At 40.8% G+C, this 13,606-nt stretch overlaps 1 protein-coding gene across 1 annotated transcript; it reads left to right on the top strand.

The window, feature by feature from the left end:
- The first annotated feature begins 229 nt into the window (after positions 1-229).
- On the top strand, positions 230-13,321 carry LOC134154695 (transmembrane protein 209-like). The gene is made up of 15 exons (XM_062601377.1): positions 230-287; positions 1,300-1,426; positions 1,543-1,601; positions 2,342-2,473; positions 3,459-3,697; positions 4,109-4,317; positions 4,790-4,961; positions 5,914-5,985; positions 7,121-7,217; positions 8,805-8,930; positions 9,359-9,456; positions 11,469-11,583; positions 11,684-11,781; positions 12,602-12,675; positions 13,267-13,321. Exons 1-15 carry the CDS (start codon positions 230-232, stop codon positions 13,319-13,321), a joined length of 1,731 nt encoding a protein of 576 aa, XP_062457361.1.
- The last annotated feature ends 285 nt before the right edge of the window (positions 13,322-13,606 follow it).

Raw genomic sequence — 13,606 nt, 5'->3', positions numbered from 1 at the left:
TGGCAGGTGACAAGTGTCCGTGCGTGTCGTGGTGTGTGCCAGAGTGGGGGGGGTGTGGGGAAGGGTCTAGGGTGGTGGAGGTGGGAGAGGGCTGTGCGTGTGAAATCCTGTCATTTCAGTTAAACCGCGTGTTCTCTGAGGTAACTCTTGTATGTTTGTGTTCAGCGACGAAGTAGCTGAGAGGTTTTGAAGCCTGTGGCCGGGGGAGGCGTGGCAGTTTCCTGCGCTGATGGGAGGAGCAGGGAAAGTGGCCAGTGTTACTGCTGTTGTGTGCGGCATTTTGTGGCGTAAAGGCGGGGGGGTGTGCGGAGGGTCTGGAGACGGACACGGGCGGGGGTTTTCAGTAGGAAAGCGGCCGGGCTGTGCACGGGCGAACGTTGTTTTTCAAAAGCGGAGTCGTCTCCCCCGCCCCCCTCCCCCCCCCGCCGTTAACGGCATCTCCCCGGCAACGGCGTTCCCCCCCGCCCCGCCCCCCCCCCCGCAGAACTGATTCCGGTGACGTCACCTCTGCGCGACCAATCGTTGGAGGCGGCTGCGGTGGGGGCGGCGGGCGGGGCCTGGGCCTGGGCCTGGGCCGCAGCGCCCTCGGGGGCGGAGCGGAGCGGAGCGGCGGTGTCGCTGCCGACTCAGGGCCTGTCAGCGAGGCCTGGGAGTGCGGCGGGCTGCCGGCGGGTGACAAGCGCGCCCGCGCGTGTGTGTGTGTGTGTGGCATGGTGTGTGCTAGAGTGATGAGAGGAGTAGAATATGCAGGAAGCGTTATTTCTGTTACATAGGGCATTTTGTGGTGTAAAGGGGGGACGGTGTGGGGAGGGTACAGAGCTGTCCTGAGCTGACAGAAGGAGATAGGTGGGTGTTTTCAGTAGGAAAACTGCCAGGTTGTGCAAGATGTTTTCTTGGTCTGTTTTCCTTGCTTGGAGAAGGCAGTGTTGCTTCAGCATTCCGAAAAATGCTATTTCTCAAAAACGCTGTTGGAATCTGGCTCTCTTTTCTGTCCTCTGTACCTCAGTGGAGAAAATGGAAACTGTTTCACTGTGAAGAGGTGACAGTGCTTATGCAGTTTATAAGAGGAATATTGTTTTGGGTTTTTTGTTTTTGTTTTTTGTTTTTTGTTTTTAAACCACTGAAGCTCATTCTTAACACCACACACGATTTGGTACCTCAATGTGAAGTCCTTTTATGTAATTTCTTTTTGCTTTTTTACTTTTTTAAAGGTCTTGTACAGAGTGAGAATCTAACTGTATATAAATTTTCAATCTTTAACTTTCTTTGTGTGCTTCCTGTTGCAGACAATGGCGGCAGAACAGATTTCTGCAGCTTCGCTCCTTGACAGGACTGTGAAGATTAGGAGGGAGGCTGAAGAGCGGAAAGTGGTCTGGGCCTGGGGCCTCCTTAATATGTCTGTTGGGGGGATGATATATACTGACATGTATGTTGATTGTTATATCTGACTCAACTAAGTAAAGCATTCTGCTTTGTATATGCTTAAATATTTCATAGGACCCAGTTACTGTTAAATTGATCGCTTCTTCCTTTTCTTTTTAGGACTGGAAAACTTATAAGTTCCTATTACAACATCGCATTTTGGCCGCTCTGGTATATTGGTGAGTTGTCACAGCATATGAATTAGTTTTAGGGAGGAGGGAAGGTTTCAGCCTTCATTCTTCTTGCTGGGGAATTCATTTTTAAGGTTTGGGGTTTGTTGTTGTTGTTGTTGTTTTTTAATAACCAAGCTTCATTTTGTTTTCCTTTATCCCTTTTGGTGCTGTTGGAATTTCATCATTTTAGTGACAAGTAAGAAAGAGTGTGAAGAACAGGTTTCCTACCTTAAATGTGTTTAATGTGTGCAATAAGGCTTTGGGGAATAGTTGAAATAATAGCGTTGTGTTGTATTGTAGGGCTGCAGGACGTTTCCAAATAATCAAATTTGGTTTCAAATGAGTAGGCTCAAAAGTAATTGTATCTAATACTATTAGCGGATGAAAAGGAAGAAGAGTGAGAGCAATGTCAGGTAACGAGTGACAGAAGGTTTGGCAGAAGACACTTGATAAATAGCATGAAACTTCATTGCAGTGCTTTGTATCCTGTCTGGAAAATACCTTTCGCTTTTACAAATACATATTGTAGCAACAGAAATGAATTTCAATATAGAAAGGAAATTTATCTCTAATGGTTCTTGCATGAAAAGGAGAAGTTGTCTTACGTCCGTGCTCAGACTGGCAGTTATTGGTAGCCCTAACAATAAACTATTCTTGATTTGTGTATAAACTTGTTTTCTCAGATCATTTACTGTTACTCCTGTTTATGGTGCCTAGCATGATAAAAACCTTTGTGTTTGTTCTAGAGCTTGCGCTTGTATCCCTGTTCAGTCTGAATGCCTTATTTGATTTTTGGATGTACTTCAAGTACACAATGGCACCAACTACCTTGGTCATGACTCGTAGACAGCAGATCCTTCTAGGGATGCAGAATGCAGGTAGGTGTTATAAATTATAAATACTTTTTTTAAAGATGATATCTTTCTCAAGCCCATGAATCTTTAGTGAAGTGAGTTCTCAGTTACCTCATCTGACAAGAGCAGTAAGATGAACTAACTGCAGCCTATAAAAATTCAAAATAAAAGTGATAAATTGATGAGCAATTAAGGGGAGAAGTGGAGAGGAAACAACCAATACAAAAGGAGAAAAGGAGAGTGGGCTGTTAAAGGGCAGTGAGAGAGACTTAAACTTTATGAAGCTGGACAAGGAATTTGTAACCTATAAATGGGATTGAGAACAAGGCAGAGTGTATAGGTTTGTATTTAAATTTGGTATCCTACTATCATCATACTGACTGGAGAGCGCCAAATTAGAAAGAGAAAAGAGACCTTAGTGTGCAGTCTGAAAATGACAGGCTAGAGAGCAGTTGCTCTGAAAAGTTCTGAATGTCTAAGTGATGTTGTCAAATATAGAAAAACTTGGCAGAGTTTGAAAATACAGCAAAAGCAAGGTGCTAGTACAATGTGTTACATACTACTAGGCTGCCTCCAGAGAAAGAGCGGCAGATACGGGAGTAGGGTTATATCACCGCAGCTGAGGAGTGTAATATCTGGGTTTGCACAGGTAAATGAGACATTAGATGTGCTAAAGACACATGAAGCAGGCAGGTAGAGTAGCTGACCAAATAAGTTAAATAATTGCCTCGGGCTATGCAAAGGTGCTTGGTAGAATTTAACTGAAATTTTAAATTGTAGAATTTGTATTGAATTATGATCACGTGTCCCAGTTTTCTGATTTTTATGTCTTTGGGGTTGACTGCTGAATCCTGTAGGGGTCAGACTAGAATAGTCTTTTTAGTGTCCTAGAATTTCCTTAAGGGAAGAGAGTTGTGTATGTGTGTTTTGCTGTGTATTTAAAGTGAGGAGGAGAGTTCTGGGCTGCTGCATGTACAGTGCTGATTGTGGGTTTTTTTGCTTATTGCAGCAGTACAAATAATTCCAGCACGTGAGCTGGCAGCGAAGAAAGTCCCTTCTTCTACGCCTTCTCCTAGAGTCCAGGGTCAAACTGTGCTGAGTTACAGCCCATCCCGGTCCTTCAGGGCCAGTCCAAAGTTTACTTCTGGTTGTATCTCAGGGTACAGCCCTCAGCGGCAGGCTCTGTCAAGCAACAGCGCTTCTTATAGCAGTGCTTTAACCTATTCACCAAGCAGCAGCTACAGTAAGGTAATGACCAAGGGGGCTTCAAGGGGAACGGTTTGGCTTTGCTTATCGTGTCCTTGTGTTGTGCTGTAAGCCATTGGAGGTGTGCGGCTGGCAGTGGAGGGTCCTGTGTGTGTGTTCGCTTTGTTTGCAAAGCAGATGAAATTTGTCTTGTCAGTATTCATCCTCTTTCCCTGGTGTTAATTTATTTGTTTTAGAGTAGCTAGTTTGTTTCAGAGCACAGCAAAAATAAGAAACTAGAATGTAACTACAAAATAGCAAAAACCTTCCCCCAAACGAGAGCATATTTTATAGCAGCAGTCAGCAGAGTAATCAATTCTTATGTTGAGTCGATCTATTCATTTAGTTTATAAAGTCAAAATGGAACTCTCACTTTCCTCATGTGACACAACTGTTTGCTTTTGTTTCCCAAAGCTTTCCAGCTTCAGCTCTTCTCCTACTGGTTCACCATATGCCTCAAGTGTTGGGCCAGTGGAAAGCACCGGGCTAAGGTCTCGTTGCCACTTTTCACCAATGCGGTATAATTCCCGTATGAGTCAAGATGATGAAATCACAGACCGCAAGTCACTGCAAAAGTACCTTCGAAGCGAAGAAGAGAAACAGCGTAGACTTCAATTGGGTACGTAAATAACTTCATGTAGCCTGAAAAGCTTGGCAAGGAGGGGATGTTGGTTTTATTGATGAGGAGTGGATGAGAAAAGTTGGAAAAGATTCCTGCACAGAAAGAGAGCTGCTGAAGTACTAGTCTATATTATAGATATACTAATAATCTCTGTAGCATTTGTTGTGTATAGTGGACTACAATGAGTTGAAGGGCTTTATCACCTCGATGGGAGGGATATTTTGTGGAGAAGGCAGTTGAGCTAAAGGTGGTGAATTACCTGCAGGCAGTTTTTGTCTGGGATAGGGACAGTGCCTTATTAATATAAAGATGAAATCAGTGTTTATGCAGACAGATTTTGGTGTATGTATTTATGATAATTCATGAGCACATCTCTCCTGTCAAAGCCTTAATATAGTGACCTATTGCCTGCAGTGTTGCTTCTGTGATTACTTGGTGATAATTTTATGGCTGTTCAATGTCATTTCAGCAAGTTCATGTTCCAGCTCTCCTTCCAGCAGCCCAACCTTTTGGAACTACAGCCGTTCCTTAGTAGAGCAAGCACAGGTGCTGAGAAAGTACCAGTATCAGGTGGCTTGCATGCCCCAAGCTCCGTCAGCACACAAGGACGAAGCTCGTCTGAGCTCTCCACTGACTGCAGAAGAAGTAAGCTCAGCACCAAAGGAGCCAAGAGAGAAAAACAGGGCTCTAAAATATGTGGCTCCATCCAAATGTGAACTCCGTCAACGGTGCTAGAAAGGGAGAAATCCTATAGCATTTAACCATCTTCATACAGCTTGTAAGACTTTTTGCCACAAGGGGTATACATTTCAAATTCCGGACTGTAAAATTTTACAATTGTAAAATTGTAAAATGATTTCTTCCTTGGTGAACAAGGTACCTGTGTTTAGGTGGAAAAGTGACTCCTGAGAGAATTTCAGGTTTCATGCTTTGTGGTCTTTGTAATTAACTAATACTCACCGTGTAGGCCACGGTGGAAAGCTGGAAACTTCTGTTGGTTTGGCCAACTCTTCAGAATTATTTTATCTGAAGTTGTTTAATATTACTGTGTGTCTGAGAACAGACAGACTTCGAGTTCAACTCAAGAATGGTGGTTGCGGAACTTTTTTTTACCATTTTGTACTCTGGATAAAATAAACTTGTGACATAAAAAATGACTGGAAACTGACCTGTACCTAATGTAGTGAAATAGTTGAAGGTGTGTAAAATTGTTCTCCTTTACATTTGTGTCTGGAATAAGTCTGATTCAAAAGAATGTCATTAACGTAGCTTTTAATTAAATTTGATCTGTTTTCTTTATGTCGTACATTAACTTAGTCTACCCTGCAACTTGGACCAATTTTATCCTAACAGAGCAGGGAACTCAAAACTGTGCGTTTGGACTCACGGGAGATTTAGTGTACTGTGAAAAGAGAGTAGGAGAGTAGTATGGTAAGCTACTGTAGAATTCACATGATACAGCCATTAGATGAGAGTTCTGGAACAAATGCAATTTGAATTATGTGCTGTGGCTGCGGTCAGAAAACGTCGTAGGACCTAAAAACTCTTTAGTATTCTGTTAGGTTGCTGTATGTAGGTAATAATGTTCTTTCCATAGGTTTGGGCAAGGGTGATTGTGAATCGACGACAGCTTGATTACCTGGATTCCTGGACCGCTAGGTTCAGAAGTGTAAGTCCTGTCCCTATGAACTGCCTGTTCTTGCTGTTAGAATAGGTACAGCAGAATGAAAAAGTACCTCAGTGCTCCCTGTATACCTAAGGAAGTGAGAAGAATTACATATTTGAGTCTATTTGAGGATTAGGGTGGGCTTGGACATGGAGACTAGAACAGCATGCTTGTAACAAAGAAGTATTAGGACACATTTTCAACCTGAACTTCGGCACTTGCTGACCTAGGTGTTTTCTGTTCTGAAAACTTTACAGCTGTAAAGTTCACCCACCTTTGAATGAAGACACGTGCATCTTAACACACAGTGGATGTGAAAAGACTTGTTTTTTCTTTCTACAACCCAATTTTCTGAATTTTTTCTGTTTTTTTTCTCCTGTATTTCAAACTCCTTCTGGACTCAAATAAAGCATGGGAAATGCCAGCCCGTTGACTTTTTCCAACAGCCTTGAGGAGTGTAATAAAAAAACAAAAAGAAAATTTTGGTCTAGGCAATTGCTTTAGCAGAGGAAATACAATCACATACTATGACAAAATAATTTGTAAGCCTAACTTTGAATTACCCCTTCAGTCAGCAACTATCACGTATGTAGTTCTTCTAAGTAGTGGGACGAGTGAAAAGTAAAAGATTTCTATGAGATGTGGGGTTATGACTGTTCTGTACCAGATTCCTAAGCATCTGTTCATAAACCTACAGGCAGCTTGGCTTCAGTTCCCAAACTGTGTCATATACAAGTGTCACATACTGTGTTTATCAGGCCCTTCATTTCCTGAAAGGGTTTTGAGAGGGAGTGGGCCCATGAAAGTTTAAATTACCACTATGAGTGTCGTGCAGTGCCTCAGAATACCCCTTTTCTCATTGTTCAGGAAAGCTTTATCAGTATCACTGCTTTCTGGAGATTTGTTTTCCCAAGTCCTCTATAGTGAATTTTTGGCATTTTAGAGGGTGTTTCTAGAGCCAATCACCCCTATCTAAATTGATGCTCTTAATTACTTTTCCTCCTTGGTTGACTTCAAAGTTCCTGTTGTTAAACTCCTTTGTGATTGTAACAGTGATGCTGACTAGAGAGTAAACTAACATTTTTGTCACATTCTTGTTGCTTCTAAGCTTTTTAATTTTTGCATTTCTCTTTCCTAGTGGATTAATGAGACTATTTTAGTGCCACTTGTACAAGAGATTGAGTCTGTGAGCAGTCAGCTGAGAAGAATGGGGTACCCAGAAATGCAGGTTGGAGGTATGATGATAGAGTAACTGGGGGGTTCGCTGTGGTGGTTGGTAGCAGGCCACCCCATAGCAGGGCACTGCATAGGTAGTATAGAAAACAAGTCTGCTAAGAATTACAGTTCCGTTTCCTGTTTGTATTGGTGTGATCTTTGCTTCATGTAATGCATTTTACTAAACTGGAAGGATTCTTCATAGGATTTCTGGAAATACTGATAAAGGCATGCTGATGCTGCAATAGCATAAAATTCTTAAGCCTCTTGTTTCCTCTGAATTCATTCCTGGAGAGTTAAAGGCTCAGATTAACATCCTTGTATCTTAAACTGTCAGAAAACTATCACACGTTGCAAGGATGGTTGCCTGTCAGCCCTCTCTGTCTACGTTAGTATGTGTCTTTCCAAACTTCCTTAAAATCAGCTACTTCCTGAAAAACCTATTGCTGTTCCTTCCTTAAATTGTTACCTGCTATCTTGTCTGAAAGCAAACAGGCCACAAAAAGTTTTATGAAAACTTAGATGTGATACATTGTATCCAAATATTGTTTAAGAACTGAGAAGTCATCTTATGACTGTGATAATAATAAATCTATAGACCTAGGAAGTATTTATTTATTTATTTATTTTAACTTAAATTAATTCTGTTATCACAGGCGATTAATCGTTTGCATTTAAGATCTAAGATCATTTTAAGGTTAAGATACATTAAATTTTATTTATTTATTTATTTTAACTTAGAATAATTCTATTATCACAGATAGGTTATTAATCATTTGCATTTAAGATCTAAGATCATTTTAAGATTAAGATGCATTAAAGATTATTTAAGTACTAGGTGTAGCACTAAGTGGGGCTGGGGAGGATAATCTCAGGTGTATTTTGGAGAGCTATGGGCATTAGAAGAAAAGATCTTTTGGTTGGGGCAGTTGGTTTTTGCTGTTTTGGGGTTCCCCCCCCTCCTTTTTAAGCATTTTGATGAGCTAGAATTCTAGCTAAAATTTCATAGTGCAACTCTGAAGGAACTCCTTCCATTGCCTTATCACATGCATATTCCCCCTCAATCAAGAGCAGGATTTGATATGCTTCATTTAAACAAAGCCTACTTTTTTTTTTTTTTTTTTTTTTTTTGGTGGGGGCCTGTTTGTAGTCTGTCCTCAAGATCTGCACCTGTTGTGGTGCCTGTGAAAAACTGATCACTTACTGACCTCATCTCCACCTTGCTGCTCTCCTACTGCTCTTTAAAATGGATGTTACTTCTTCCCTTTTTCACACCATATGTTTCTGTTTTCTTATGGAATGCAAGCCCTTCAGATAAGGGTCTGTCGTCTTTTGCGACCGCACAGTGCTGCATAGCGTTTATGTTGTGTGGTTTAAGGGAGACAGCTAGTACTTCACTGGGATTGGAAACAAACATTTGGAGTATTGGATAAGCTGTTAACTTTGTATAAATCTTAGTAAATTATCTTAGTAAGTTACCTTAGTAAACAGTGAGACAAAAAAGCCAGTTCCTCCTTGTAACATTGCATTTGTTAACGCCTTGTAAGGGAGAATGTTCAAATTTCTATCGTGGATGCAGATGTCGTGCTGGCTCTTGTCGCATGCAGAAGCCAGCATCAGCAATCTGAAACAAGCAGCGCTTGTTAAAGCTCCAGTCATGCCAACTCTGTACGCTATAATGCAGTATTTGGATATTGCAGCGAACCAAGAGTATTTGGTGGAAAGGATCAAAGGTATGTGGTCAACCATACTGACTTTAAAACGTTTCCATTAGCTGGGTCAAGCGTCGGCGGTGTCAGATACCCTGTCAATTAAGAGGTTTGAACTACAGTCACAGCGGGGAGAAGAGCTGCTTTTCAAGTAGCAGAGGTAGTTTTTGCAACTTCCTCTTTTCAGACCAATGTAATGATGTGGGACTTGGCATGGAAGTTTTTATTTCTTCTCTCAGTTTGGGGTGTGAAGTGTCCTATTTAATCCCTTCATTAATTACCAATAAAAAATACCTTGTAAACTCCACTCCCCTAACTTTATAAGCACTTCCTTAGTTTAATTTTTCCTATTTTGTGCACTGAAAATACATGCAGTGTTCTTGAAGCTAGTGTCAAATATGTCCTCCTTGCACCTTCAACCTCCAGTAGCTGAATAAATTTTGTTTTTTCAGAGCTTTCTCAGGGAGGATACATGAGCTCATTCCGATGGAACAGAGGAGGAGATTTCAAGGGCCGTAAGTGGGATGCTGACTTGCCCACTGACTGTGCTGTAAGTTTTCAAAGAAGGCTTAATATAACTTCCTAAAGTGTGTCTTTCAGGGTAGATTTTTGTGTGTGGTAGCAATTAAGTCTTTTGAGGAACATGGTCAAAATCCTGTTTGCCTCCCTATCCTGATAATCCCATTGTAGTCAGTGAAATTATGCAAGGAATAATGCCAATGGGATTGGACATTGTGCAGATCACAAAAATACGATTTCATGTCTTAGTCTTAAGCCGGCCTCTTATTTAGACTCATCTGAGATGTCAGTCAGGTAACTGTTTTGGGAGCAACCTGACAGAAGGTTGCGGATTTGTTAGAGCAATATTCTTACCTTATTAAAAAAAAAAAAAAAAAAAAAAGAAAAAAAAAAAAAAGAAAAGAAAAAAAGTCTGCTTTAACCAAACCTCATCATTTCTCATGCAAGATGAACCTTAAAATTTTCCTGTGCTGTAATGGTTAGAAGAACGAACGGATTAAGTGGCGTGTCTTGATGTTTATTTAATTCAGTAATGTTTCTTGAGAGATCCACAGGGATTACATTATCGTACTTGAGAACAGACTTGTAGTCATGCTTAGCCAATTAATGCAAAAGGTCAGGAGAAAGCACTTCAGTGAATACAGTGACTTGAAAATTCAACTGAAATAGTTAAAAGAAAGGCCACAAGATAATCCAGGGAGTGGAGAACAAGCTTCACGTGTGACTCTTCAGTTGAACTCTGTATTTGAAAGGAGAGTTCAGGTGATTTGATTCCCTCTATAGATGTTCAGTTACTGGGGAGAAGCAGAAAGAAGATTCATATGCAAGTTTTACAACCTTGCTGACAAAGATGCAACAAGATTGAATTGCTGGAAGCTAAAGCTGAGCAAAATCTGTCTTGAAATAAGATTTGATTTTCTAGTTGTGAAGATGACTAAATATTTGGGACTGACAAGCTGGGAAGCAGCTCTGGCTATCTTGGTAGAGAGCAAGCTGAGCAGTTTGAAAGTATTAAAGACCGTAACACAGACCATCACACCCTGAATTCATTGTCTTTTAATGAAACCAGCTAAGAGAGATAGTACTGCACAATGTACTAAACTTGTAAAGATTCTGGGAAAGAAGTTCTGATATAACAGATGAAATTAATATTGAACACTTGTCTCGAAGCTTTGGCATTAACTTAAGACAATAAGTGCCAAATGAAGAGTTTTTAACGGTAATGTTAGTCTCATTGCGTGCAACTTAAAGCAATAATTTCCGCTAGACCTCTTGAGGCTTTGGGCATTTAGCCCATAGAAATTCTTCTGTCTGCCAAACAAATCCTATGTTGAACACAGGAGGTATCATACTACAGAGTAATTTGGTCACGCTGCACCCAAAGAATGTTGAGAAGTCTACTGTAAGAGTTAAAACACAACATGCAGTACTGCGATTTTCTCGCTGTTAGCTAAGAAGATACTTGTTCTAGGACTTTCTTCCAAAATGTTGAGAGCTGGTAAGATTCATGAGCAGTCCAAGTTTGTCCATTGATTTTGTTTTGCCATTTTTGACAAGAGAGGAGCAACTTGCTGGGTAAGTGTAGTGTTTGGAAAAGTTGTCATTAGATCGGATCGGCCTCTCTACGCCAAATCTTTGCAGCTAGCGTAGAAACCATCATGAAATCAGGTATCTTGTAGTTTGTCCTACATATGCTATTCAGATCTGTGACTCTGCAAATTCTGTGAGATGTGAAGATAGTTACTTGTATGTCAGGAGTTCAGTTCACATGCAGCACCTTTTTAACGTGTTGTGACTGAAAGGGTTTCATTTACAGGAAGAATAAACTTGTCTTGACATCTGTGGCATGCCCTGGACCATTGAATTCAGTGCTCTAAGTGTTAAGCTGCCTTGGGCTTCTAAACATAGTGGGATTAATTAAGTCCATGATGCAGCAACAGACTCTCAAATACCCTAACTAATATCTGAGATTATGGAAAGAAAGCTGCTGTCCTGTCAGTCTTCTTAATGATACTAAAATGAGATTTGTTTTTGTTTGCACAGATCCTTATGCACATATTCTGCACTTACCTCGATGCCAGACTGCCCCCTAGCCCCAAATACCCCGATGGCAGAACCTTCACTGCCCAACACTTTGTTCAAACACCAGATAAACCAGGTATTGACATTCTTGGACTGCTTGTTTAGCTGCTGTTTCCTGCTTGGATCCCATCAGCGCTCTTAAAATCCCTATCTTATTTTAAAACTTTAATTCACAGACATTACAAATGAAAATGTGTTTTGCATCTACCAAAGCAACATCAATCCACCCCACTATGAGCTGATCTACCACCGCCAGGTCTACAATCTGCCTGAGGTATGATCGCGTTAGTTTTTTCTGCTGTCAGGAAACCTTGAGCAGACCTGATCTGTTTCTTTTTCATTCTTCCTTTTCCTTTGGAACTAGCCACATCTATTGAATATGTAGGCTGGCTCGGTGCAGAAAGCAAATGTTACCACGATCTTTGACCATCGTGTGGTATTTAGTCTGCTGCTGAATGATAGCTTCAGTGCCTAACTTAGGTACATCAGTGCCCAGGCAGCAGCTTCCTCTTGTTGTTTATTTTCTGATGATTTATTCTAAAATCCTAATTTATGTAAGCTCTGAGGTGAGTTGCTATTCCTCAGTGCCAACGAGACTGATGCTTGTCTGTACGAGTTTTTGGAGGGAAACATCTAATCTCAATATCAAAATACTAGACTTTTCCTGTACATCTTGATTTTATTATTGAGCCCCGATTGTGACTTGATTTTCTGATTTCAGAAAAGCTCTTTTAAAAAGCATTTAAAAATATTTGAGGGTGATAATCCATCTAGAAAACAAGCTTGGTCTTTTTCTGGTGTTTGCCTAATTGAAAGATAAGAATTGAGGCAAAACCCCAGCAGTCTAAGCTGTAATACCATTTCGCGAGGTCTCTGTTATAGTTTTTTCTCATCTCTGATGATATAACAGGCCGACAGGGCGCACACTGCAGTATATGTATCTTGCAAAACGTTTTGAAGGAAAAATTGTGCTGCTCCACCTAAGATCAGGACAGGGGATGACAGTTGTTTTAAATAAGACATTCTAAGATATTAGTGTGGTTGTTTGCATGTGATTTCATTTCCAAGTTTTTTTCTCTTCCCGTGGTATTCAGGGCAGAAACAACATGTTCCATACATTGCTTATGTTTCTGTACATCATAAAGACAAAAGAATCTGGGATGCTTGGGTAAGTGTCAAACGTTCCGTATCATTGCGCTGCGCACGAGATCTGAGCAGGAGCTTTCTGTTTTGAAATACCGTAACTGAAGTTGCTATCATAGGACGATACTGATGGAATTAAAATGCTCTTCTCATTTTAAGTAATGGCTGCCTTTTTACAAAATCATGTAAGTTTTGTGTGCACGAGCATGCAGGAAATGTTTTGTGCTTTTCTTTGGTCTTGTGCTGGCTGAAAAATCCTGTGGAGTCCATGCTGCGGAATAGTGGCCTTGGCCAGACAACCAGGTTGCTACCTTCTTGCTAGAAGTACTGTGCTATTTATAAACAGGAGACAGACACTGCCATAGTGCTGTAATCTCTTGTTTTTGACATAACAAGAGGAGTTTCGAGTGCACAGTGAAAGCTGCACTGACATAAAAGCAATGTCCGGACTTTTTTGTTCTGAAAGAGCTGTCTTTAATTCGAGGTGAAACACGATACCTACATAAATGTTAAAATGCTGATGTGCGGGATTGGCAGTTTTTCTTGTAATGAAGATTTGTTTTAAATAGGAGCTTTAACTTACTTGTGTCTTATCGTTATAATGCTGTTTTTGCAGGCAAGTGAATTTTGGTGCATCAGGAGTCAACGTTCTAGGGGTGTTTGGAGAGTAACATCTCCAGCAGGACTGCAGCTCAGAAGAACGATCCTGCTTCTCCTACAAGACGAACTGAGCAGCATCGTTTCACTTGTTGCCTTGAATATGGACTATGAAATGGGATAATTTAAAGTCTGCTTTATGGACAGAGGGGAAATGTTTGTAATTTCTGTACAGTTTTGGGGAGGATACTCTGTAAAACGTTGTATTGTTTTTTACTGATGAAATGTATCTAAACAGGAACTCCAGGCAGGTCTTTTCTATTTGGCTCCTCACCTTAACAAATTGTATTTAACCCCCC

The sequence above is a fragment of the Rhea pennata genome, unplaced genomic scaffold, assembly GCF_028389875.1.
Source record: "Rhea pennata isolate bPtePen1 unplaced genomic scaffold, bPtePen1.pri scaffold_33, whole genome shotgun sequence".
Taxonomy (NCBI): Eukaryota; Metazoa; Chordata; class Aves; order Rheiformes; family Rheidae; genus Rhea; species Rhea pennata.
Note: the sequence above shows the minus strand (reverse complement) of the source record. Positions and strands in the feature narration are given on the sequence as shown.

What these genes read in the sequence shown, in the direction of transcription:
- LOC134154695 (XM_062601377.1), top strand. Translation starts at nt 230, where the DNA reads ATGGGAGGAGCAGGGAAAGTGGCCAGTGTTACTGCTGTTGTGTGCGGC. An exon ending in TTGGCCGCTCTGGTATATTG is followed by an intron (nt 1,602 to 2,341) that starts GTGAGTTGTCAC and finishes TGTTTGTTCTAG; the next exon opens with AGCTTGCGCTTGTATCCCTG. An exon ending in AGGTCTACAATCTGCCTGAG is followed by an intron (nt 11,782 to 12,601) that starts GTATGATCGCGT and finishes CGTGGTATTCAG; the next exon opens with GGCAGAAACAACATGTTCCA.